The sequence below is a fragment of the Nymphaea colorata genome, chromosome 4 (genome assembly GCF_008831285.2).
Source record: "Nymphaea colorata isolate Beijing-Zhang1983 chromosome 4, ASM883128v2, whole genome shotgun sequence".
Taxonomy (NCBI): domain Eukaryota; kingdom Viridiplantae; phylum Streptophyta; class Magnoliopsida; order Nymphaeales; family Nymphaeaceae; genus Nymphaea; species Nymphaea colorata.
In genome coordinates, this window is record NC_045141.1 from 4,032,466 (window position 1) to 4,060,461 (window position 27,996).

A 27,996-nucleotide genomic window follows, 5' to 3' on the forward strand; every position below is an offset into this window, starting at 1 on the left:
TGCATGCAGCATCAGACCCCTTTTGCCCATTTCATGGTTTCATTCATCGAAACCTCAAATTTTCCCTTCTGTATTATTATCACCATCATTATTACTACATTTGAAGATGCCCGCACAAAGGGCAAATTTTTCTTCTTTCTTTTCCTTTTGCGTTTTTTGACAGACAATACCTACATTACAAGGGCATCAATCTTCTGTGCCTAAAGAACCATAAAAATGTGCAGAAAATAAAAATTCCGCATGCACCAGTGATCAATAAAACCCACTTGAATGCCTCTGGTTCATCAAATAGTGATATCGAGAAATTCATGCCAAAGATTCCTGCTACTACCCCAAAGATTGCAACAACAAATGTCGCGGTTGTAAGCAGCAATTCAAACTGAATCAACTGATTCCGCACATTGTCCTGCATCAGACCAGTAACAATATGAAATTATTTTGTGGCAGTAATACCAAAGGTTGACAAAGGCAAATTAGTATGCTAGCAATGCCAATCAGATATTGACAACTTGGAATATGAAATTAGTTCTGTCCTCCAATCTAGTAGATAAAGCAACCAGAAGGCACCTCATCGGTTTATTAATTAGCAAAGATGTTACCTGGCACATCGGGCTACACTATCCACAGGAATGCAATTTTCAAGAATGATGCATGACTATGTTTCTGCGTGAAGGGTAACTGGTGGACCTTTTCTTGCATTCTATACAGCTTTATGCCATCTCAAAAATAAAGGGAGAATAGTGCTAACCAATTGTATATTGATGAAGTCCTCTGTATCATCTATATATTCCTTGAGCTGTAAAGATTAAAGTCATTCAGGAATTTTAGCAAGAACGATGTTAAGGTCAGCCAACATGAAAAGGAAAGAAATCTTGTTTGGGTTGTGTACCGATGTTAGCTTGTTGAGGGTGCTGTCAATGACAACGAAGTAGGCTTCCAGTAGCATTTCCAATTCCTCAATGTTTTCCGTGGCACTTTCTGAACTCTTCATGCTCTCGTGTCTACTTCTAGCTATGCTTAGGCTCTTCTCAAGTCTCTGGGTTTCTGTAGGAGAAGAAACAGGAGAAACAGGAGCAGAAACCGACATTCCAGCTCCTATAGAGCTGTAACCGGCTATAGATTGATCACCATCAATAGCTCGCAGCTTCTTCTCTGTCAGATACATTTCAGCCATGTCACCATCATCATCCATAAGTTGTTCAGTCTCATTCCTGACCCCTAAGAAATGAAACTCACAATGAAATAAAAGTGGATGAGAGTATAAGATAAAGTAACAAAAGAAGTACCTTCTGAACCCTTTGGGTCAAAGCAACAAGTCGGCTCTTCAACCGACGCACTCGTTCCAAATTTAAGGTACTTATTTTAGAGGTCAGTTCATCCAACAAAGGATATGCCTCTATCTCTAGATCTGCAGCCCTTTTGGGGCCAAAAAAATTTCCCTTATTAAAGAGTTGGCTGTGGAAAATGACCAACAATTATAAAGAGAATGTGTACAGATTCAAACTTGGAGTACAATAATCAAATTAAGGCTTTGGAAAGCTGCCAAATTTCAGTAGAGTGAGAAAATCAATCGAAAATGTCCTAGAAAAAGTGAAATAAATATGAGATGATTTCAGAAAGATATTGAGGGTAAGAACCGCTCAGTTTCTGGATAGGTTAGACTGATCTTGTGACAAACAAATAATCGAACATAGGCTCCTCTTGTTTAGCTAAATTTGTTTGGCCAAGCTACAAGAGGAGGGACCCAACATCTCCATACACAATACATGCATGGAATCTGTAGAAACAAAATATGCACGAGAGTAGAAGAAAGCACACAGATGTAACGTGGAAAACCCTCAACGCGAGGGAAGAAAAACCACAGGTGAGGAGGTCTGGCACTCACTAGCCTCCAGACACTCTTTCTCTTCAAAACTTCATTAACACTAAGATTAGGGTTTACAGAGATATAAGTAGTCCTAATTAGGACAAACCGGATCGGGTAAGAATCCGGACCCGGACAACAAAACCCGTCAACACTCCCCCTCAAGTTGGGCATACATATCAAACATGCCCAACTTGGATACATTTCTCTCAAATGGAGTTACACTGAAGGCCTTGATTAGGATATCAGCAGTTTGGTCTTCAGACTTCATGTATGGTAGCGTTAATTCCTTAGCATCAATTCTTTCTCTGATGAAGTGACGGTCAATCTCCACATGCTTTGTTCGATCATGAAGAACCGGGTTGTTAGCCAAGTTAATTGCAGACTTATTATCACAATACATCCTCATAGGCCCTTCAATCTCTATTCCAATATCTGTCAATAAGATCTTCAGCCATAACAATTCTGTTACCTCAGTAGCCATAGCCCTATATTCAGCTTCTGCACTCGAGCGGGAACACACATCTTGTCTCTTGCTTCTCCAAACAACTAAATTTTCCCCCAAGTAGATGCAGTACCCTGAAGTAGATCTTCTGGTGTCAACACAGTCTGCCCAGTCTGCATCAGAATACCCTTCAACTTCAATAGATCTTTGTTGCACATATAGAAGTCCCTTCCCGGGATTCTTCTTCAAGTAGCACAGAATTCTATCTACAGCCTTCAAGTGCATATCTGTAGGTGCATGCATGAACTGGCTCATCACATTTACAGCAAATGTGATATCAGGTCTAGTTAGAGTGAGATAAATCAGTTTGCCAACTAGATGTTGATATCTCCCTTTAGCTTCTTCACACAACAGTTTTTCATCTTTGCTACCAAGTTTATGCCCAGCATCTATAGGAGTAGAGGCTGGTCTGCACCCCAGTTTTCCTGTCTTCTTCAGTAGATCCAGGGTATACTTCTTTTGACTAAGTACAAGAGTTGTACCTGATCTAGCAATTTCAATACCAAGGAAATACTTCAGCTTACCAAGATCTTTTAGATCAAATTCAGTAGATAGTAAACCCTTTAATCTTGCTATCTCTTCCTTATCATCATCTATAACAATCATATCATCAACATAAACCAATAGTAGAGTAACTTTACTCTCTCTTCTCTTTACAAACAGGGTATGATCTCCATTTCCTTGTTTGTAGCCATGTTTCTTCATAACAAGTCTGAGCCGTTCAAACCATACTCGGGGAGACTGTTTCAGCCCATACAAAGCTTTCTTCAATTTACAGCATTTTCCAGGTTTCTCAAAACCTGGTGGCATGCACATGTACACTTCCTCTTCGAGATCTCCATTGAGAAAGGCATTTTTCACATCAAGTTGGCACATCTCCCAACCCTTCATCACTGCCAATGAAATAATAACTCTAACAGTCTTCATCTTTGCAACTGGAGCAAACGTCTCTAAGTAGTCAATCCCATATTTCTGACTGAACCCCTTGGCCATCAATCGTGTTTTGTACCTCTCAATGTTCCCATCTGGTTTGTACTTAACAGTGTAGACCCACTTCGACCCAACCAAGTGGGCTGCTTCAGGAATATCAACCACCTCTCATGTCTGATTTCTGTCTAAAGCTTCCATCTCTTCTTTCATGAGACCACTTAGTGTCACCCTGAGCCTCTGTAGCATTCCTGGGAATCACAACCATAGCCAAGGAGGATACAAAACATTTATAGTCAGTGCTCAATATAGAGTAAGATACGAAGTTACCAATAGGGTGTTGGGTACATGACCTGACACCCTTTCTCAAGGCAATGGGAAGATCCTCTTTTTCTTTTTCAGTCTGTGTTTCTCTTCCAACATCTTGCTTCTGAACACGACTTGGATCATCCAAGGAAGAAGTAGGATTGGGATTCGGTGTAACCTCCTCATCATTAATCACCTTGTCAGTACAAGCTCTTCTCCTGGAATACACCTGTCCAAACGTACGATTACCCTCTTGTTCTGTCACCATAGGATGTTCTCCCTCTTTCTCCTGTTCATGAACATCAGTAGTCGTCCCCTCTTCATCTTTTCCAAGCACCTTGGCAACAAGATTCTCTTCACGCCTGTAATCCATAAAGTCTGTAAACTGAATTTCCTGTGTGGGAGAATACTCTTCCTTAGACATTAACTTCTCCCCCTGAAGAGAATTCTCACCAAAATAGGAGACATGTTCCAAGAATGTGACATCTTTGGTAATGTGAAGACGACCAGTGGTGGGATCTAGACATTTATAACCTTTTTGAGTGGAAGAATACCCAAGAAAGATGCCCTTAATAGATTTGGGATCAAGTTTTTTCACGTTTGGGCTGTGGTTATGTATGAAACACACACATCCAAAGACTCGATGAGGAAGGTGAAAATGTTGACTACTCCTTGGAAGCATAGAATAGGGAGTACGACCCTTTAGCACACGATTAGGCATGCGATTAATATAGTAGACACTAGTAAGGATTGCATCTCCCCAATAATATTTTGAGAGATTTCTTTGGAACAATATGGCTCGGGTGACATTGAGCAACTGACAATTTTTCCTCTCAGCAACCCCATTTTGAGGGGGGTATAACTACAGGATGTCTCATAAACAATCCCCCTCTTTCGAAAGAATTCTTCAACAGTGAGACACATATATTCACGAGCATTATCAGACCGAAAAGTCTTTAACAGAATTTTTTCCATACTGGTTTTCCACTAGGAGGATGAAAGTTTCAATAATGTGAGGCACCTCACTACGATCTTTCAACAAATACACAAAGGTACACCTTGAATAATCACCTATAAAAGTTATAAAGTATTGAAAACCACCACCAGAATGAATGCCCGAAGGCCCCCACACATCAGAATGAACCAAGGAGAAAGCTTTATTAGAACGACTATTTGAAATTGGATAAGAAGCTCTAACATGCTTCGCAAACTGATACACATCACATGATAACATGGAAATGTTTAAACTAGAACATAGTTCAGGGAACAAATGTTTCAAAATCCCAAATGGGAGATGACCAAGGCGTTCATGCCAAAACAAGAATAACTGACGACACTCTTCCTCCTTTTTCTCTGTCCTGCTGACTGTTGACATAAGAGCTGTGACAACGCGTATAGAAAGCCGATACAGCCCATCAGACACCAAACCAATCCCAATCCTCTTCCCTGTCTCCAAGTCCTGCAAAATACAACGTTTTTCAGAAAATATAAGTTCACACTTCAGTTCCTTGGTAATCTTACTAACAGATAACAAATTTAAGGAAAGATGGGGAACATGTAAGGCATTGTGAACTAAAAAATTATTTAACAAGGGAAGACTTCATTTCCCTGCCACAGAAGTAAAGGAACCATCGGCAAGGCATACACGTTCCTTTCTCGATGATAGCTTGTAGTCATGTGATGAGTGGCACCGCTGTCAACAATCCATTCACCCATATAAAAAGTACCTTCTGTCCCTGCCAATGCCTGATTGATCTTCACCTCACCTGACCAACATCAATCTTGCTCAAGTATGCTCGTAGCTCACGAATCTGTTATGCAGAAATAGAACCTTTCCCATCACTCAGACTTGTTGCAGATGATACAGGCTTCTTCCCACTAGAAGACCTCCCCCTACTATCCTTCTTCTCTGGATGCAGGTCCCAACAAAAATCCCTAGTATGACCAAGTTTTTTGCAATGTGTACATTTGCGGGAAGAACGAGGAGTTCCCATAGGGGCACGACTAATATAGGTTCTTCAGTTTCAACTCGGGAATAGACATCTTCAATACTAAATGATTTGTCAGAGTTAAGAATCTGACTCCTTATATTTTCAAAGTCATCATTCAGTCCAGATAAGAAAATGAATACTTGTTCTCCCATTTATCAGTCATATACTGCATCTGGTCGTGAGGACACCTCTATGTAATATCAGAATGATAGTCAAGGTCCTCCCACTTAGATTTTAATGCTGCATAAAAGTCTCCAACTGAGAAAGCACCTTGTCGCAGGGAATCCACATCCTTCATAGGTTGATATACACGAACTTTCCTTTTCTTTTGACCATACATCTGCTCCAAAATAATCTACATATCCCTTGCAGTCTTCTTACGAAGAATGAGGGGTTGGATATCCGGGGACACTGAATTAACAATCCAGGTTTTTACCTGGTTGTCTTCAAGGAACCATGTATCCCAAGCCAGACTATCTGCAGCTGGTTCAACCTTTCTCCCATTCACATAGGCAATGCGTCCTCACCCAGCAATCCCCATAGTAATCGCAGCAGACCATCGTGAATAGTTTTCCTTGGTAAGTTGAATGGTGGTAACTTGAACCGGTACATGATCAGTCCACGCAGACACAACATCAGGTAGATGAGTATTGACTGAAGAAGAAGACGAGTCAGCCATGATCACCGGTTAGAAGTGGCTGCCAAAGAACACACACAGCAGCAATAACCTAGAGAAGAGGGGAGATGACATAGTCGGGGATCAACGGCGGAAGCGGCAGGACGCGGTGGAAGCAGCGGACTACGCTCGGCGGAAGCAGAGGGCAGCGCTTGGCAGCACGCGCTGAGAACAGGCGACGGCGTCAGACGTCAGCGTCGGTGGTCGAACGTCGGCGTCGGCAGAGGCGTCAGCAGAGACGTTGGCGTCGGATGTCGGCCGGTCGTCCTGCGAGAGGCAGCGGCGGTCACGAAACCAGCGACGCAGCAGCGGCGGCAGCGGCGAAGGCAATGTCACGGCGCGGCGACAGCGGCGGCGCAGCAACGACGGCGGTGGTGGTAGCGACGGCGACGTTGGTAGCGGCGGCAGTCAGGGTTGGAACTTCACAACCCTAGAAAAAATAGATTTTGTTTTCTCCAAGTCCGACGGCTCTGATACCATGTAGGAACAAAATATGCACGAGAGTAGAAGAAAGCACACAAATGTAACGTGGAAAACCCTCAACGCGATGAAAAAAAAACCACAGGTGAGGAGGTCTGGCGCCCACTAGCCTCCAGACAATCTCTCTCTTCGAAACTTCATTAACACTAAGCTTAGGGTTTAGAGAGATATAAGTAGTCCAAATTAGGACAAACCGGATCGGGTAAGGATCCGGACCCGGACAACAAAACCCGTCAACAGAATCAAAAGTATCTTTTCTGCCATGTAAGTAGGTTTTATGATGGAACCATTTTTTATGGAACAAGATGCATAAATCCTTATTATGTCATTTATCAGATTTGCTATCGATAAACTCAACATGAATATGTGTTCTACCTAACAATAAATTTCTGTTGACCGTGATGAGAAAACCAATTCAGTTTGTTCAAGATGGAGACAAAAACAAAAATTTTGAACTATGATGGGCAAATGAGACTGAGTTGTTTGAGAGGAATAGGCTTCAGAACTGCTACAGAATAGGAGAACTTTGAGAATAAAGAGGAGTCAAAGCCATATACAATGGTCTGAGCAGACTTTTCCCGAACTTGGAAAAGGTCAATGACAGCATCTCTTGAAGCTGAAGATATGCTAGAACTACAAGCTATCGGAACATCCCTTTGAAAGATATGTAAGAGCTACAAGACTGACCATGACTCCCGACTACGCTTTTATTGATGACTTTGGTCAAATATGTCCAGACAGGTGATCAGGTATATGCACAGAGATTGACTTAAGATATGCAGACAAAATAGCTTTGGTTGGATAACTGGATCTACGTGGGTTAATGCCCGAGGATGGTATCATCACATCCAATGGCCTGAATTGTAATCAGCACTAAGCAGCACTGCCATTATAATACAGTTTTTACATCGAACACTTGCCATAGGTATGAGGTAGGAAGGTTTTAGTGGCTTTATTTCATGGCCAGTAAAGTAGGTTGGAAAGAGTATCCAATGCAGTAAACAAACTTCACTGCTTAACGTAGGTGATCAGATCACTGGTTATTTCTCACCAGCAGAGTGGAGATGCAGGTTTTAACTCATAGCCTTTCTTCCAACTGAACTTGTTTCAGAAGAAGGTGCAGTTAAGCTTGTCACAAAAAGCCTTCATAGTCTTGGTCTTCAATGTTATCGCACATGCTAGTCTGAGAAGTCCAATATTGGAAGATCTCAGATATGTCTGACTGCTCTGGGTGTGAGATTGGGGTCCCAAAATCATTCTTCATTTTGTTCTTTGGGTTGACACAGGCAATTCCTTGGACTAATCTAATCTAGCATTTTCAAAGTTCATGTTGAAGCATGTCAAATGGGTTTCAGGATCGGGTCTGGATCCATACCCGATCCAATGTGTAGCCCATGTTGGGCCTTACTTAAGGGTTGTAACCCTAATTTTGAGAAGTAAATAAAATCTTAAGAGAGAGAGTCTGATCCGTATCATAAGGGAGGACCGACTTTAAAAAGAAGCACAAAAAACAATGTTTTTTTTTTCTGTTTTGTCACCGTATCATAAGATACGGGGGTGTATCAGCCACATCGTACAATACAGCCTTTGCATCGCATGATCTGAACGATACACCTATGATCCACAGGCATATCGTGTGTTGTATGCGAATCACATAGGTTTCTCAAACCTATACGATACGTATTGTCCGATATGGATAACACTCAGCACTTTCTTTACCTCATGCAGATGCAACATTTTGTTTTAGAGACAAGACACATTTTAATATTGTTGAGAGCAATTTCTTAAGAAAAAATTTGAGAAAAAAACTCACACATGCAAATGCTGAAGCAACACCAAACCAAAGAAAACGGAGAACAATTCTCATCACAGCTAAACGACGAGTTGTTGAATATGTCCCATGACAATGTCCAGTACACCTACATGATTAAAGGAAACAAATGATGTAAAATCATGACCTACTCCTTGCCTCCTAAATGACATCAAGAAACAACGCAAGAGAATTCCAAGCAGTACTTTCATTATTACAAAAGTGGGACCTAAACTTAGCAGCTCATTTAAGGTCTTTGAATTGAACTTCCCTTTGTTGAAAGCAAAGATAGTCAGCCCCTGCACGCATAATATGAAATTGACCTTAAGCATCAAAATAGATAACAAGCTCATAGTAATTTAAATCATGAATGAGGATCGCAGAAGAAATAAATACTACATTTATATGTTATATTGTATATAAAATACAATAAACATATAACATTATATATACATTAGAAGTTATTACGTATAACATACTTTATACACGTATTATAATGCATAATGTATATAATTATAGTAATGTCTATTAATGATATATTACTAGAACAATAATGTATACGTATAATATATAATATATTATATTATGTGTCATATGTTAAACGTATAAGATATATGATACATGATACGTGTTATTGTATATATATAATACTATAACATATATACTAATAATATATTATATAATATATATGTATTATACATGAAATATTATACCACATATGTATGTACATATATATTACATATTGTATGATAATATATATGTGCACGTCTGATATTACATATTTGTTATATAGTACACATATATGTCATGTTTGTATATGTTATATTTTAAAATATTATATATATACATATAGGAGTATACATACATATTAATCACAAATGCAGTCGATGCTTCCCATAAGCATTACGCTTAACAAAAAAATTTGAAACTGCAACATACCTGCTTGATGATCCCTATATCAAATCACTTGGTTTGATAAATTTTGGACCATGTAATTTGACAATGCTAAGGCATACATGCAAAAACAAACAATGTGGGCAAAGAGGTGAAGAGCATTGAAACATGAAAGGGTTTCTTTGTTGAAACCTACCAAAACTTATCTTGAGTAAGACTGGAACCATTCTGCCATACCTGTTGTCCCACAAACAATTCTCATTCGTCAAAGATTGACCAAAAAACTCTTCTGCTTGTACAAATTTGGCACTTACAAGTGCTGCAGAATCTTTTGGAATGAAAGCTTGCACACTATACACCTGAACTGAACCATCTTTAAGTTCCTCCCGTACGCCTGCATCATTTTGAGGGAACAAAACTAAGTGACCACCAGAAATTCACCAATTCCACAAAAATATATGCACAAAGAACAACACTCAAACATTTATTTGTGAACGTTGATCATGTTCGGCAAAAGTTAGCCTACCGTACAATGAAACAGTTATTGGGAACTTCCTTTATTCAAAAGAAAGTCAGAAACGTGTATACGGAAACCCCTTTCGGTTATACACACTATGACATTAACTATCTATTCACTGAGGGGTCTCACGTCTCTCACTCCTCCAACAAGGGCCCGTATTCCCTGCATCCATCCCATTGCTAAATCAACAAGCAAAAGATCATCAAAAATTATTGACAAGAGACGAAACGCCTTTGACGAGTTATCTTACAATAGAAATAGAATATATTCGACTGAAAGGACTCGCCAAGTAAGAGAGCTCTCCAGAGTGGCTGTGTTAAGCTCACGATCAGCAAGAAGTCTGCATTGCTTGCACTTGGTCCCTGTGACAAAGATAGAGACAAGCAAATGCCCAATGATCAGATGGCTGAATAAAAGATTCAAATGCATAGCTAACTCAACAGCAGTTCTGGATCAGAAATATCAGCATTTTTATTCACTTGCCCGTAGTGAATGGATGGCTCAGTGCTTGAGATATTGTCAATCTTTTCTCTGGATCGAGCACAAAAATTCTATCAAGCATATCTTTGAAATTGGCCAGCATCTTGGGATCCTCACCAGTATAGCATGAAATAAGACTACTAAAATCCTTTGCCTTAATATTCACAAGCAGTCGCTTAACAGCCTGCACTAACAATGAAATTGTAAGCACTTTTGCTTTCCTAGTGTGGGCATGCAAATATGTTGCATGGATGTAGATAAATAAATCCATATCATATTTCATGATTATCGCAATAGCCAACAAGAATTTTTAAGGGAAGACAAAAAAAGTTGATTTTCCAAGTATCAACAGCTCAGAATACGTTGAGGATTAAAAAAATATGAATAGAACTACCGGAAAAAATTTAATAACAATCTTATGCTAATGAAACATTGAGATATACTTAACATTGATGGCAGCAAATATCATGATTATCATCCATCAATGATGATCATCATAATCTTCGTATTCATCCTCATTTTCTTTGTTAATTTTTTAAAATTTTAATTTTCAATGCCTTCAAATGGAATTTGTTCACCAACATATGTTGATTTTTTTAGAAAACTAGTAAAACCTCCTCTCCCACAGCTCTTAGAGATGTTTAGAAAGTAGAAGGGAGGACCGATTTTAAAAAGAAGCACAAAAATCAATGTTTTTTTTTCGTTTTGTCCCTGTATCTCTATCAGCCACATCGTACAGTACAGCCTTTGTATCGCATGATGCGGACGATACACCTACGATCCACAGGCATATTGTGTGTTGTATGCGTATCGCATAGGTTTCTCAAACCTATACGATACGTATTGTCCGATATGGATAACACTCAGCACTTTCTTTACCTCATGCAACATTTTGTTTTAGAGACAAGACACATTTTAATATTGTTGGGAACAATTTCTTAAGATTAAAATTGAGAAACTCTCACATCATAGGACACCACATTTCCATAACATGACAGCATCTCATTGTGTTGTTTAAGATCACAAAACGACTAGCTGGTCCAAGCGAATTCAAGTTGAATGACTAAAACCAATGTACCCGTATTGGTGGGACCAACAAATACGCCATACCATAATGTATGACAACAGTTTCATAAATGTACCGGAAATTCAATTTAATGTTAAAAGTTCAAAATAAATTAAAAAACCAGAAAAGATAAAGAAAAAAATGTTTTCCATTAAAAACATGTTCCACATAAATATAGACTTATGGGAATAAACATCCATTAACATAACATACTCATAACGTTACAAGTAATAACACATTAAGAAATAAGTTTTATGCAACACAAGATGAAATTATTTAAGCAAATAAAAAATGAAAACAATCAAATATCATCTATTTATTGTTCATCATCTAATTATAACACTTGCACATGATTTTCTACCAATCATTTTCCTCACCTTTGTGACCAATCATGCAGGATTGTTTGAAATTTGATGCCATATCTCCACAAAACACTAAATCTACAGTAATCTTTACAGAACAACAGAAATCTACAGTAAAAGTGATAGATTTTATACATTTTGTGAAAGAAATCAGGAATCTCTTTCTTCAACCGCAAGTCAATCTCCCACACTCAGATCTTGAAATCGATGTTTTCTATCTTAAACCCATAAGAGTGCCCTTTCAACAACTATAGTCACTTTGTCATTAGCTAATTAGTTACCTTATGAAGCTTATTTAGGTACATTTGTTATAAACTAGCTGATTAGCATTGTTCACTTACATCCTTTCGGTGCACATCTCTACTTGGCTTGCTTAATTATGGTATTGCTGACCAAGGAAAGAACTCCCTGCATCGTCCTTGTGGAGTCAATTAAGATGCAGGTATAAAGGACATAATGGCCCTACCCAGCCACTTGTTACTGAACAATGATATATATATATATAAATATATAACACAAACAAGATGTACTTTCACCATGCTATAGATAAATTAACCTGAAGTACATGATAATGAAAAAATGATCACCTTCTTTGTAACAGGATCTTCTTCAGTGGCATGGAAATTCAGATCCCGATCAAAATGATGATCTGTAAAGGCTCCCTAAAATAGAAGACAGAGTAAAAAAGGATATCAATCACAAGATAAACAAAATCAGTCGTCCAAAGTATACTTTCCATGCCAAAAAATCGCATACCTTCCTGAGCATCTTTTTATGAAATGGACCTTTTAACTCCATATGAAGCCGAAGCATGTCATTGTTTGATGGTCCAGGGAAGAGGACCTTTCCTGTATATAGCTCGTACAAGCAGCAGCCAACTGACCTATATGTCCAAAGCATGGTCATACGGCAAGCCAAGAACTGCAGTTTCAAGAAACCAGTCAATAATAACCCTCACATCACGATTCAGAAGCATACACATCACACAAAGAAGTACCTGAATTTGCACACGCAACAGATTTTCAAAGTTGCAGTGAAAACAACTAATGAATAGAGATACAACCATACTTGAACAGAACCAAACGGAGGACTTACTAACAGAGATACAACTATGGTGTAATCTCATTCTTCCCAGCAAACATGGCATTACCAAAATCGCAAAGTTTCAGCACATTTTTGACCTCATTCACCTGAAAAAGAAACAGAAGCACTGAACAATTGAGGACAGAAAATATATAGTTAATTTTCCTTTTTTCTTAGACTTAAGGAAGACAATGCATCACGTAGCTAAGAATTCTCATGAAGAACTGCAACAAGCAATTTTTAATAAATCCAGAAACTGCATAATGTAAACTCACGTTTTTTTTCCTTCAATATGCCCATTATTGAAAGTTTGCATTAAATATGATCGATAAAGAAGCTTCAGGTCATCCACTTTTCCATCCATCATGTTTACGACCTAAAACAAGAATAAATAGTATGTGACCAGAAATTGCACACTAAGAAAACCACCAGATTCAACAATGGGCCAGGCTTAATCACTTGTCCCTAATGATATGCATCTCTTGAGACAAACAAAATGAAATTCGTCACATGAATGGAGTAATGGAATGGCCAACATCTTTCAAGGACAAAGGGGATTGGGAATGAAATGACAAACATATTTCAAGACCAAAGAAGATTGGTTAGTTCCTCCTATGATTAGAGATGTCAAGTTTTTAGTTTGAAATAGTTCAAAAACGATCAATTTAACTAATAAGCATGAGTGCTCGTGTTGTGCAAATAATATGGCATACACATAGCACTTACCGTACAAGCATTAGGATTCATTTCGCGTCAATGTCGTCAAATCTCTAGAAGGGATGCCTTTCAATTTCCAAAATATGAACATAAAGGAATCATCCTCAGCATCTTAGGTAATCAAAAATAGGAGAAGATATTGACCCTAGGACCGCACATCTACCAAATATTTTCACATTCAATTCCTGCGAGTTCAGCCTTCATGCCTTTCATCTCTTGGCAGACACCTTTTGTTTTTTTTTGTTCCTCTTTTTTTCTTTCTATCTTTCTTTTGCATTCAGCTTTTGCCTTTAATTTTTTTTTTCCTTGATTTTTTTTTTTTTAGGCCGACCTTCACCTTTGAGGGAATACCTCACCACCCCAAAGGCTACTACGAAGCTCCACCGCTTTGGTGGTTATGTGTAGTTTTGTCGCATATCCAACCCACTTCACCTTGTGGGTTTTCGATGAGCCAAAGGTTCATAAGTCGTTATCTTCGCGGTATAAACATAAATTAGCTATATGCCAACCCGGTACTCTTGATTACTGACCCAGAAGAACGACCACACAAGCCCCGAGCCAATCTTTCAACTCTCATTTTGCTACCTGCCAAGATCTTACAAAGGATTTTGGCTTCTCTCTCAAGATATCTTCCTGCTAAATCCTTGCAAATGCTTGATTACCAGAGTCAATAGCATTTCCTACTCTCGACTTTCTCAACTTCACAGGACCTTTCCTTACTGCTCATATTCAAGATCTTTTCAATTTTGCTCTTCTATTGTTTGGCAACAAAATTTTGAAATTTTATCCTTCTGCTCAAGGAGGTACTAAGAATAAAGAAAAGCCACATCATTGTGTGAGAAGACACTTTTAAATGTTTTTATGCAAAACTCAAAATTATCACTTCTACAAAAATTTTTAACATCAAATGGTATATCACCAAGAGGAAGGAATTCTACTCTAAAGAAGAGGGTTTTACTTTCCCGGAGGAAATAGGCAAATGAGAATTTTGCTCCAAATACACAAAGCCAGAAAATCATATATCTGCATTTTATCAATATGAAAAAACATGAGCACCCTATTCATGGGACTGTGTGCTAGTTCACACAGTAAAGAGTCAGACTTCACAACAGCCAAAAGGATTCATCTAGTCCAATGTGCCTAACAACCAAAAGAGTACAAGGAAAATGAACATTCCAATTGCACACAATTGGGCTTCAAAAGAATGAAATGCCATCACTACCATAGTTTAGATTTGACAATCTATGACCACATGAAAACCACCTAGTCCTATGTGACATAGCCATTGTGAAGCACAACACTATCCCTAGTCATGGGCACACCCAAATACCTAAAAAAACCCTTCATATACACAAAATCAAACTAAAACAATATTCCATGTTTGAGAACAAGACAAACATATTTCCACAGCAAAATACAGACTTACTGACAAAGTCAGTTGTTCGCTCATACATTCCTCATCCAACATAATGTCTTTCCTTAAATCAGAAAAGAACAGTTGTTAGGAACAACAATAAATGAATAAGATCCATAGAAAATGCAATGGGAAGAACAATGGAGAAACCAAACCTGATGCATCCACTTGATAAATCTCATAACAGGCCATTGATCACATCGGTTTGTCAGCCTATGACAAGCTGGAATGCGCATGAGTAGGCTAAAGGCCAGCTGGACACTTGCATATGCAATTAGAACAAAGATGTAGGTCTTGTAGAAAACAAACTTTGGATTTTGAAGTCCCTTCCTCCATGGTTATCACTATCATAGTTCAGATTTGACAATCTATGACTACATGATTCAACATAGGACAAATAAACATAAAACAATAGGTGCAGCGACATCAAAGTCAAGTCTTTCGGATTAAAAAAGAAACAACAACACAAAAAACTCACACATGAAGATATGATACAAATGCTGAAGCAACACCAAACCAAAGAAAACGAAGAACAATTCTCATCACAGCTAAACGAAGAGTTGTTGAATATGCCCCATACATCATGACAATGTCCAGTACACCTACATGATTAAAGGAAACAAATGATGTAAAATGATGTAAAATCATGGCCATCTCCTTGCCTCCTAAATGACATCAAGAAACAACGCAAGAGAATTCCAAGCAGTACTGGTAAACTTACTCTCAAAAAACTTCATTATTACAAAAGTGGGACCTAAACTTAGTAGCTCATTTAAGGTCTTTGAATTGAACTTCCCTTTGTTGAAAGCAAAGATAGTCAGCCCCTGCACGCATAATATGAAGTTGACCTTAAGCATCAAAATAGATAACAAGCTCATAGTAATTTAAATCATGAATGAGGATCGCAGAAGAAATAAATACTACATTTATATGTTATATTGTATATAAAATACAATAAACATATAACATTATATATACATTAGAAGTTATTACGTATAACATACTTTATACACGTATTATAATGCATAATGTATATAATTATAGTAATGTCTATTTGTAACGCTCGACTCGTTTTGTAGGTGGGCCGGATCGGGTCCAGACCCGGACCCGAATCCAGTAGCGTGGGAGCCCGATGTCGCCTCTTCTCCCTCGTCTCCCTTGTTTCCCTTCTTCATCTCTCCCTTTGCTATGACCACAACGCAGAGAAGAGGAAGACGGAGGTCGGTGCAGCGGCGATGGAAGTGGACGACGGCGGCGGCAGCGGCGCTCAAGTGAGCCATCGGTCTCTCTCTCTGTCTCTTCCTCTCCCTCCCGTGTTGTTTCTCTTTTCGGCCAGCTCTCTCTCCCGCACTCTCTCTCTGTCCATGCTCTCTTTGCTTGCCCTCTCTCTATGCACGCCCTCTTCCTCCCACGCATCCTTGCACTCTCCCCTCTCTGTCAGCACCCTCTGCCCATGCTTTTCCCTCTCTCACAGCCCCTTTTTCAACTACTATGGGCCTCTTCTAACGACGGACACCTCTCTCTTAAACCTCCTTTTTGCCGATTTTTGATTCTCTTATCGTTGTTTGATCGGGTTTCAGCTTGGGGATGTGTTCTTCCCCCTCATAACAGCGGCTAGAATGCGTTGGTGTGGCTGCATTGCGGGATTTTAGCCGTTTGAGGACCTCAACTAAGGAAAACAAGTGAGAATCGTACATGTGATAAGTCGAATACAAGTTTTGAGTTCTAATCGTTGGCGGCAACCTCGTGGGTTGGGTAGAGACCCTTTTTGGAGGGTTTCGTGGGTCGACACCCATTTCAGGCGAAGACATGCCTCGATAACGGTATTTTCAGATTTGTATCGATGGTAAGCGAAACGAGTAGAGAACTTACCATTTTGTTATGTTTGCAGGTACATCGGGCACGTCAAGTAGGCCTTGAGCAATGTGGGTCGTAGTTCAAGGTGTTTAGTGGACGCGCGACAGGTACGGCAGCATTCCAGGCAAATCCCTGCCTGGGCAATTGTGTGAATGTGTGTTCCTAGGATCGTGGGATCGTAGGATTGTGATGTGATTGATGGATTGTTTTGTGAATGAATGTGTGTATGCATGCAAAAGGTTTGATATGCAAATTGTTTGATATATGATATGATTTATTTTGAAAGGCTATGAAAAAGCATGTTTTGAAAATATTACGCATTTGCATATGCATGCTAGGATTGACAACTGCTTAGGACAGATGAGGTGGGGTATCGAGTCGAGTATCTCATCGACCCCAATTATGCATTAGAAAGCATCCTAGAATGATAATTGTCTAAGACAGATACGAGCCAATCACGGATCGAGACTACTATTCGTGGTTTGGCTAAGTTTTGAAAGGTGTGATTGATGTGTGTGATTGTGAATGATTTGTCATGTGACAAATTCTGTTTTGTAAAACTATTAGAAGCTTGTTTTGAGAACTGTTACGCATTTGCATGTGCATGCTAGAATTGATAACTGCTTAGGACAGATGAGGTGGGTTATCGAGTCGAGTGTCTCCTCGACCCCGATTGTGCATTAGAGAACATCATAGAACGATAATTGCATAGGACAGATACGAGCCATCACCGATCGAGAGTACCTTCCGGGATTTGGCCAAGTTTTGAAAGATCTGATTGATAAGATGTGAATTTTTATGAATGTGAATGTTGTGAATTGTTGCATATGTATAGCCATGGGTAATAATGCAATTGATTGGAATTGGAGGGTAGTTGTACCCGTATTGTATGACGGCTAGCTATGACTGTTAATGTTATGTGTAGACCTCGTGGGGAGGCAATTGGAGGTGTGGGTGCACTCGTGAAGTGAACCAACCTCATGAGCTAGCCGGACATTTTGTGATTGTGCAATTATAATGATAATAATGAAAGAATAAGAGATGAGAGGCCAGTGGGTTATGGCATTGTGTTTGGGAGACGTCCCGCTTTCGCCACTGGTCTCGCCTGTTCGGAGCGCAGGCGATGCAAAGCCCCAGGGTACTGTTGTGTGTTGTGCTTGGAGCGTGAGCTCCCGCCTTCCCAACCTGGGTGTCCTAGGGAAGGTTGAGTATCTCTCCTTAGAATTCACACATCCATGGATGAGTGTTCTACCGCTGCAACGGATGAATGGATCCATACTGTTTTGGGTCACCACGAGGGTTGTCTCTCGGCTATGGGCCGCCCGCGGTGTGCACGTGCCTGTGTTTGCACCCACAAGAACTGAATTCACTAAAGCTAATGAAAATGAATGTAGGTGAATGAAATGTGTGTGAAAGGGCATGTGAATGCTATGACTGAAATGAAATGTTTAAGCATGGCTTGCATGTGATTGAGATTGTGTTTCTGGGGCCCTCGAATGGTCTTTTCATGTCGTGGTCTATGTTAGGGGTTTTCTTGGCAAATGATGTGCCTATGCCCTGACACGACATGACGATAGATTGTTTTTATGATTGTTCTTATATTTGAGCCTTACCTAAGAGGGTTTGAGATTTTCCTGGCTTGTTGCCATACTGCGAAGGCTAAGCCTTCAGTTATTTCTTTTCGAGGTTTTGGCGGACCCGGGGCAGCAGGTTGATCAGATGGCTTCACTCACATCCTACTTGGGAGGTTTTGGGTCTTTGGTAGTGCCGGCGCGTCATCGTTTGGTCTTTTTGATGTCTTATTTGTGTTAGGCATCAAAGTTGTGGTTTGGGGTATTTTTGTCATACACATAGATGTGACCTTGTATGAATTGAAATTGTTATATAAATGAAAGTTTGCCCATGGTTTCAAATGACATAGCTCCATCTTTTTTGAATCATTGTGTAGTCACATCTCAATGCTTTAGGTTTATAAAAAAAAAATTTTGTTTGAAGGTCAAAAGGTTGAGGTGTGACACTATTAATGATATATTACTAAAACAATAATGTATACGTATAATATATAATATATTATATTATGTATTATATGTTGCGTGTTATTGTATATATATAATACTATAACATATATACTAATAATATATTATATAATATATATGTATTATACATGAAATATTATACCACATATGTATGTACATATATATTACATATTGTATGATAATATATATGTGTACGTCTCATATTACATATTTGTTATATAGTACATATATATGTCATGTTTGTATATGTTATATTTTAAAATATTATAGATATACAGATAGGAATATACATATTTATATAAATATATATATATATATATATTAATCACAAATGCAGTCTTTGGCTCCACTGAAGCAATGTTAAGATGCTTCCCATAAGCATTACACTTAACAAAAAAATTTGAAACTACATACCTGCAAGATGATCCCTATATCAAATCACTTAGTTTGATAAATTTTGGACCATGTAATTTGACAACGCTAAGGCATACATGCAAAAACAAACAATGTGGGGCAGAGACGTGAAGAGCATTGAAACATGAAAGGGTTTCCTTGTTGAAACCTACCAAAACTTATCATGAGTAAGACTGGAACCATTCTGCCATACCTGTTGTCCCACAAACAATTCTCATTCGTCAAAGATTGACAAAAAAACTCTTCTGCTTGTACAAATTCGGCACTTACAAGTGCTGCAGGATCTTTTGGAATGAAAGCTTGCACACTATACACCTGAACTGAACCATCTTTATGTTCCTCCCGTACGCCTGCATCATTTTGAGGGAACAAAACTAAGTGACCACCAGAAATTCACCAATTCCACAAAAATATATACACAAAGCACAACACTCAAACACTTATTTGTGAACGTTGATCATGTTCGGCAAAAGTTAGCCTACCGTACAATGAAACAGTTGTTGGGAACTTCCTTTATTCAAAAGAAAGTCAGAAACGTGTATACGGAAACCCCTTTCGGTTATACACACTATGACATTAACTATCTATTCACTGAGGGGTCTCACGTCTCTCACTCCTCCAACAAGGGCCCGTATTCCCTGCATCCATCCCATTGCTAAATCTACAAGCAAAAGATCACATGCTTCCTCCCATGGAACCTACTTAGCCATTATTAATTTCCTGCTTACCGCTTAACCGCTCTCAATTTCCTTAGCATTTTGTTTCATGTAGTTCTTCAAACCTGTCTCCTACCTTATTGAGCATCCCATTTACATTTTTTCATCCAACACCATTGGCTGATCACCAAAATGAAATTGCAGCCATCAAAGACAATGTTAAGGCTTGACTCCAAATGTGATTTTAAATGTGCCCCCAATGTTATAGTGCTCCAAGATAAGGATAGCGACATTGTGTCAATTATCTAATTTATTTTCCCTATCCTTTTGGTCTTTGAGAAGGACCTTCTCAAGAGATGACAGAATGTTATATGCATAGCCATAGGATTGTGCACATTGAGATATTATATATTGGTCACCTATAAACCCCCAGGGCCTAGGCAATGAGGTGCACATGGTGTGCCTAGGTCGTCTAGGCAACTATATAATTAAGCAAAAAAGGAAGAGAAAGGGTGCTGCGGAGATGTAAAATTGACCCTATGCTAGTGGAAAAGTAAACCTATATAAAAGTTGAAACAGAAGCCTCTTCATACAGTAGAACACCAGTATAAGATGATAACTCATTGCATATCCACTTGGGACTGTACGGTAATTTATACAGCAACCAAACTTACAAGAGAGTCTATTCAAGGAAATCCGGCGCAGTCAAACCATGTAGGGGTCATTTTTGTCTGCTTTTCAGTTTTTTTGTTTAGAAATGATTCTTCCGTTTTTCAATTTTTTCTGTATCTTTTATACTGTTCTTAGTATTTCATCACATTTTGCAGTCCAATATTGGATATTATATGAAGCTTATAACTTTATATACTACACATGCCATATGGTCTTCTACGTATAATGTGCATAAGTTTTGTTAATCAGTTCTGATATATATATATATATATAACTTCCATATATGTATTACCAGTTTTCGTTTATATATGTTCTGTTGTACTCTCTTTCTTCCGTGTAATATAGATACTCTGGAGTCTGATTATAAGATTTTACATTTATAACCTAAGTAGGCATAAACAAGTCGCTGTCATATATAAAGTGTAATATATGTTGCATATTTATACGGTTACAAATTTATAATACTATATATATATGACAGCTACTTGTTTATGCCTACTTAGGTTATACAAGTAAAATCTTATAATCAGACTCCAGAGTATTTATATTACACGGAAGAAAGAGGGTACTACAGATTTTGAAATATATAATGTGACATTGCTGCACCCATGCACCCATGTGACATAGCATCTTTTCAGCAACCTCTAATCCTCGCCTCCCCGGTATGTAACTCTCTTTTCAGCAAGGTGTGAAATATTGATTCATGGGTAATTGAATCAGTGTCATTGACAACAGAGCAGTGTTGGACAGATCATATCCATGCTATTAGTACGTGAGTTTCAATCCTCCGAATAAAGTGGGGATGAGCTTCAAGGACTTGTTAATTCTTTCCTATAGGGTCTTCCAATGATCATAAAAAAGAAACACCTTTCAGGGTCTAAAATTTTCACTCCCAATGTTGAAGGAGGTTGGGCATTAGGAACATTATGGCCCTATTAGGCCCTGAAGAACAGAATTTGGGCATCAAGGAAATCGTTATTGATATACAGATATACGAGAGAAACGGCATATGGTTACTTTCAAAAGGACACAAGAATTTCTATAATTGGAAAGGGGGTAAAGTACAGATTCAATAAATCAGATCGACGAAGGAGCCTATGGAAGATCGACAGTGTCATGCTCGTCGAATTTTGGCTGGATTATTGGTTGAGGATCCCCGTGCATCATGTTTTTGGAGGTGGAACTGACCGACTCAAAGCATCAAAAATTTGAAAAGATGAAAAAAAAAAACAGGTTTCCTCTTAAAGCATGCCCTGCTAAGCCATCCGTACAGTTATATGGTGAGGGATGCCTTGGAGTGATGAACCTTGCATTGGCATCATTTATTGCAGTAAATGTTTATCATAGTCTATGAAATTGCTACTTATGCGCTGCACTAAGTATTTAGAATGATGATAAAACCACAAAGTAGCATGGGACTCTAACAGAATCCAATGCATAGAATTATTAATAAACAACAGCACTAAAGATAGGCATACTTCATCTGACAGCAATATAAGTGAGCAGCTGTGCACATTGTGCAACCCTAGCAAAAATCATGGACAAATTACTAAAGCACAACACCTAGATTAGTGCAATGTTCATTGGTTGCAGATGGAGAGTAATTCTCACACATGCAGATCTCTAAGTAATAAAACAGATTAACCAAAGATGAACTTGGAATTATAACCCATATAAGTAGCAATTCAAATAGACCAAAACACATCAACAACAGGTAATAGGCAAATACGAAAATGAGAGTATATTTAAACGTCATCACAAGGCTAAGGCCAATATCTACCTTGATTTGAAAAGTCACTATAAATTTTGATAAACTACCAAGAAAATGTAACAAGAAAGCAAGAAATGAAAGAAAGCAAGAAGTAACACTAAAAGAAACTATAAGAGTATAAGGTCAAATAATAAAAGGTACTAACATGATTTATAGTCAATGACGGCAGTATACAAATGTAAAGCGTTGAATAAACAGAGAACTCAATGTAATGCAGCAAAAAGGAATGAATCAGGACAAGGATATTCTCACAAAGGAAAAGAATATTTAACCAGCAAGCCGAAGTTTGAATACTTACCGTGCATAAAAGACACAAGAAATCATCTGCCCTACCCTAAAAAGGCAGTGAATCATGTTAGAGGAAATTTTGCAAAAAAAATAAACAGACCTCTATGATATCTTCTTAACGAAATTACATTTAACTCGTATTGTAAAAGCTATGGAACATCATTAGCAGAATAAAAGAACAGAGTGGTTAACTATTCACCAAATAATTGGTGCTTCAAGCCAGATAGCCTCCCGAACCCCCAAAAGAATGTCAGCTTAGGGAGCAGTGTTATAGAAAGGCAGAATTATGGAGACAAAGTTAATTATCTCCTATTCATTGCACAGATCACGCATTAATCAGCAGATGTTGAAACCTTCTGGAGACACATACATGGGAGCAATGAATACTCTGAAGATATGCTTCTAAGATGCACATTTTTTAACAGCCCAAAAGTGCTCCATTACAAATGATAGACCAACCACTTGGAAAGAGACTACAATCATCTGGCTACGGCATATGACTAAAAGTTTTGACTATTGAGCTACCCAGCAAACAAACTAGGGTACCTTCTTTCTGCTGTCTTCAACCATCAAAACCATTGTTATATTTGCCTCAGAGAACTGCCATAAGCCCTGAATGAAAGACAGAATTAGCACCTCCAGGACTACCAAAGAACTACTTAAAAAAAAAAAGAAAAAAAGAGTTCTATCTGGGGAATGAAAAATACAGTAATCTTCCATTTAAAGACACACCAACACAGAAAAATACCAGCCCAATCAAGCGCATAAGCAGCTAACAATTTTACTCTTCTATCTTTTTGTTAGAACTGTGATCAGTACAAAATGCCACAAAACAAAAAGGCTAATAAATATACTTTTCTAAGGAGCACTTAGACTATCCAGGTCCGACTTCTGAATTTGAATATGAATTATCATGATATATACATAGAACGTTTAAAACTCATCTTTTCGTAATAAGAAGCTGAGGCTCAAGAGGATTTCAAAGAATGGGGTCAAAAGAAGTGTACACATATTCATAGAGCTCATCATCAAAAATGATTTACAAGAGATGAAAAGCCTTTGACGAGTTATCTTACAATAGAAATAGAATATATTCGACTGAAAGGACTCGCCAAGTAAGAGAGCTCTCCAAAGTGGCTGTGTTAAGTTCACGATCAGCAAGAAGTCTGCATTGCTTGCACTTGGTCCATGTGACAAACACAGAGACAAGCAAATGGCCAATGATCAGATGGCTGAATAAAAGATTCAAATGCATAGCTAACTCAACAGGCATCTTTATTCACTTGCCGGTAATGAATGGATGACTCAGTGCTTGAGATACTGTCAATCTTTTCTCTGGATCGAGCACAAAAATTCTATCAAGCAGATCTTTGAAATTGGCCAGCATCTTGGGATCCTCACCAGTATAGCTTGAAATAAGACTACTAAAATCCTTTGCCTTAACATTCACAAGCAGTCGATTAACAGCCTGCACTAACAATGAAATTGTAAGCACTTTTGCTTTCCTAGTGTGGGCATGCAAATATGTTGCATGGATGTAGATAAATAAATCCATATCATATTTCATGATCATCGCAATAGCCAACGAGAATTTTTAAGGGAAGACAAAAAAAGTTGATTTTCCAAGTATCAACAGCTCAGAATACGTTGAGGATTAAAAAAATATGAATAGAACTACCGGAAAAAATTTAATAACAACCTTATGGTAATGAAACATTGAGATATAGTTAACATTGATGGCAGCAAATATCATTATTATCATCCATCAATGATGATCATCATAATCTTCGTATTCATCCTCATTTTCTTTGTTTTAAAATTTTAATTTTCAACGCCTTCAAATGGAATTTGTTCACCAACATATGTTGATTTTTTTAGAAAACTAGTAAAACCTCCCCTCCCACAGCTCTTAGAGATGTTTAGAAAGTGGAAGGGAGGACCGATTTTAAAAAGAAGCACAAAAAACAATGTTTTTTTCCATTTTGTCCCCGTATCTGTATCAGCCACATCGTACAGTACAGCCTTTGTATCGCATGATGCGGACGATACACCTATGATCCACAGGCATATCGTGTGTTGTATGCGTATCGCATAGGTTTCTCAAACCTATATGATACGTATTGTCCGATATGGATAACACTCGGCACTTTCTTTACCTCATGCAGATGCAACATTTTGTTTTAGAGACAAGACACATTTTAATATTGTTGGGAGCAATTTCTTAAGAAAAAATTTGAGAAACTCTCACATCATAGGACACCACATTTCCATAACATAACTACATCTCATAGCACTTATAAATTGTTGGGTCATCGGTAACCTAGCAACTAATTGGACAAATAGATGCTTATCGTTCTGGCCAATGATCAGTTGACAGGTCCATGACTATCAAGTTGGCTGGAGCATAATCTATGGACCACTTGACCGACTAAGTTGAGCAGTCCTCACCAATCACACCAATTAACCATGTTTTCGGTCTTTATTTGTCAATTTAGAAATCAAGTACGTGTTGTTTAAGACCACAAAACGACTAGCTGGTCCAAGCGAATTCAAGTTGAATGACTAAAACCAATGTACCCGTATTGGTGGGACCAACAAATACGCCATACCATAACGTATGACAACAGTTTCATAAATGTACCGGAAATTCAATTTAATGTTAAAAGTTCAAAATAAATTAAAAAACCAGAAAAGATAAAGAAAAAAATGTTTTCCATTAAAAACATGTTCCACATAAATATAGACTTATGGGAATAAACATCCATTAACATAACATACTCATACTGTTACAAGTAATAACACATTAAGAAATAACTTTAAAGTTTTATGCAACACAAGATGAAATTATTTAAGCAAATAAAAAATGAAAACAATCAAATATCATCTATTTATTGTTCATCACTTGCACATGATTTTCTACCAATCATTTTCCTCACCTTTGTGACCATTGTCATGCAGGATTGTTTGAAATTTGACGCCATATCTCCACAAAACACTAAATCTACAGTAATCTTTACAGAACAACAGAAATCTACAGTAAAAGTGATAGATTTTATACATTTTGTGAAAGAAATCAGGAATCTCTTTCTTCAACCGCAAGTCAATCTCCCACACTCAGATCTTGAAATCGATGTTTTCTATCTTAAACCCATAAGAGTGCCCTTTCAACAACTATAGTCACTTTGTCATTAGCTAATTAGTTACCTTATGAAGCTTATTTAGGTACATTTGTTATAAACTAGCTGATTAGCATTGTTCACTTACATCCTTTCGGTGCACATCTCTACTTGGCTTGCTTAATTATGGTATTGCTGACCAAGGAAAGAACTCCCTGCATCGTCCTTGTGGAGTCAATTAAGATGCAGGTATAAAGGACATAATGGCCCTACCCAGCCACTTGTTACTGAACAATGATATATATATATATATATATATATATATATATATATATATATATATATATATATATATATATAACACAAACAAGATGTACTTTCACCATGCTATAGATAAATTAACCTAAAGTACATGATAATGAAAAAATGATCACCTTCTTTGTAACAGGATCTTCTTCAGTGGCATGGAAATTCAGATCCTGATCAAAATGATGATCTGTAAAGGCTCCCTAAAATAGAAGACAGAGTAAAAAAGGATATCAATCACAAGATAAACAAAATCAGTCGTCCAAAGTAAGTATACTTTCCATGCCAAAAAATCGCATACCTTCCTGAGCATCTTTTTATGAAATGGACCTTTTAACTCCATATGAAGCCGAAGCATGTCATTGTTTGATGGTCCAGGGAAGAGGACCTTTCCTGTATATAGCTCGTACAAGCAGCAGCCAACTGACCATATGTCCAAAGCATGGTTATACGGCAAGCCAAGAACTGCAGTTTCAAGAAACCAGTCAATAATAACCCTCACATCACGATTCAGAAGCATACACATCACACAAAGAAGTACCTTAATTTGCACACGCAACAGATTTTCAAAGTTGCAGTAAAAACAACTAATGAATAGAGATACAACTATACTTGAATAGAACCAAATGGAGGACTTACTGAACAGAGATACAACTATGGTGTAATCTCATTCTTCCCAGCAAACATAGCATTACCAAAATCGCAAAGTTTCAGCACATTTTTGGCCTCATTCACCTGAAAAAGAAACAGAAGCACTGAACAATTGAGGACAGAAAATATATAGTTAATTTTCCTTTTTTCTTAAGACTTAAGGAAGACAATGCATCACGTAGCTAAGAATTCTCATGAAGAACTGCAACAAGCAATTTTTTATAAATCCAGATTCCATGCTATCAAACTCTTATTTTAAAAAATTAAAAAGAGTAAAGATTAAGCAAAGAAGGCAAAATAATGTTATACGTATGAATATATATGGTACATATATGTATTATATATTTGTTACATACATAATTACAATATGTATGTATATTTTGAACTAGTATATATGCAGTATATACATAATAATATATAATCTCGTATATATTATTATATTATAACTATATGATCCCTGAATATAGGTTAAAAAGGGACAGGCAAAAATATAATCAAGGCATAGGAGAAGTCCTTTCGGCATCAAACCTTCGAGAAATGATAACCTTGTGGGACAGATAGCTTCAAGTTAAGGTTGCCTTCCTTGGAAGAGATGCTTTGCACTGCAATTGTCCTTGATTTCAGAGCCACAAATAAAGGAAAATGAAAATAAAAGGAAAGAGAAGAAAAAATACAGAATTTAATCAGTTTCAATGGCAACAATTGAGTATAAGAAGGTGAATCAAAAATAATTTTCCTTTGTACTATCAAATTTAACCATCGACATGATAATGCCAAATATTTGAACAGTCACTTAAAAAAGGGAATATGCCTCGTTGAACCTTCAGATGGGGTCATAAAAGGGTGAAAAAGAAGAAAAACCAGCATAGGCACTGTACATGAAAATACTCTAGACGATTAAGACGCAAATTGCTTGCAAGCCTTAACCCATATACAATTTCCTTTGACGGAAAGAAATGTTGATTCTGCCCATCCAGGAATTGAATTATGGACTCCTGTGAATCAAACTTCAAAGGCAGGAAAATCCATATTATCTAGAGCTTCGTGAAGAATGAATCTCACCATCCCTTCCAAATAAGTGGGAATTGACCTCTCGAATGGAAGCTTCTTGTTGCCTCTTTCAAGTGCATCTCT

At 37.9% G+C, this 27,996-nt stretch overlaps 2 protein-coding genes across 13 annotated transcripts in view; one reads left to right on the plus strand and one right to left on the minus strand.

Annotated features, from left to right (window-relative positions):
* Window positions 1-50: 50 nt before the first annotated feature.
* LOC116252249 (magnesium transporter MRS2-B-like) lies at window positions 51-27,435 on the minus strand. Of its 12 annotated transcripts, none has more exons than XR_004172112.1 (18): window positions 27,391-27,435; window positions 26,851-26,946; window positions 26,513-26,676; window positions 26,340-26,414; window positions 23,866-24,257; window positions 23,336-23,401; window positions 22,800-22,835; window positions 19,673-19,752; window positions 19,555-19,595; window positions 15,817-15,919; window positions 15,574-15,697; window positions 15,251-15,425; window positions 15,108-15,159; window positions 13,240-13,340; window positions 12,977-13,071; window positions 12,638-12,802; window positions 12,469-12,543; window positions 10,458-10,637 (listed from the first exon to the last, which is right to left on the minus strand). XR_004172112.1 is itself a non-coding variant. In XM_050077285.1 (14 exons), exons 8-14 carry the CDS (start codon window positions 22,804-22,806, stop codon window positions 176-178), a joined length of 894 nt encoding a protein of 297 aa, XP_049933242.1. In that variant the 5' UTR covers window positions 22,807-22,835; window positions 22,989-23,145; window positions 23,336-23,401; window positions 23,866-24,257; window positions 26,340-26,414; window positions 26,513-26,676; window positions 26,851-26,946; window positions 27,391-27,435; the 3' UTR covers window positions 51-175. The 12 variants fall into 12 exon arrangements, 1 of the variants encoding a protein (XP_049933242.1); XR_004172111.1 differs by having other exon boundaries at window positions 15,108-15,154; window positions 15,251-15,439; XR_004172103.1 differs by having other exon boundaries at window positions 15,251-15,439.
* Window positions 15,926-27,996, plus strand: part of LOC116252246 (peroxidase P7-like) — a 44,625-nt gene continuing 32,554 nt past the window's right edge. The window contains exons 1-2 of the mRNA XM_050077284.1: window positions 15,926-16,777; window positions 16,987-17,059. The gene's annotated coding sequence lies outside the window, so the exon portion shown is untranslated. The remainder of the gene's footprint in view (window positions 16,778-16,986; window positions 17,060-27,996) is intronic.

What these genes read in the sequence shown, in the direction of transcription:
- LOC116252249 (XM_050077285.1), bottom strand. An exon ending in CAAAAGATCCTGCAGCACTT is followed by an intron (nt 8,859 to 19,672) that starts GTAAGTGCCGAA and finishes TTATGCGTGCAG; the next exon opens with GGGCTGACTATCTTTGCTTT. An exon ending in CCCTCAACAAGCTAACATCG is followed by an intron (nt 797 to 889) that starts GTACACAACCCA and finishes TAATCTTTACAG; the next exon opens with CTCAAGGAATATATAGATGA.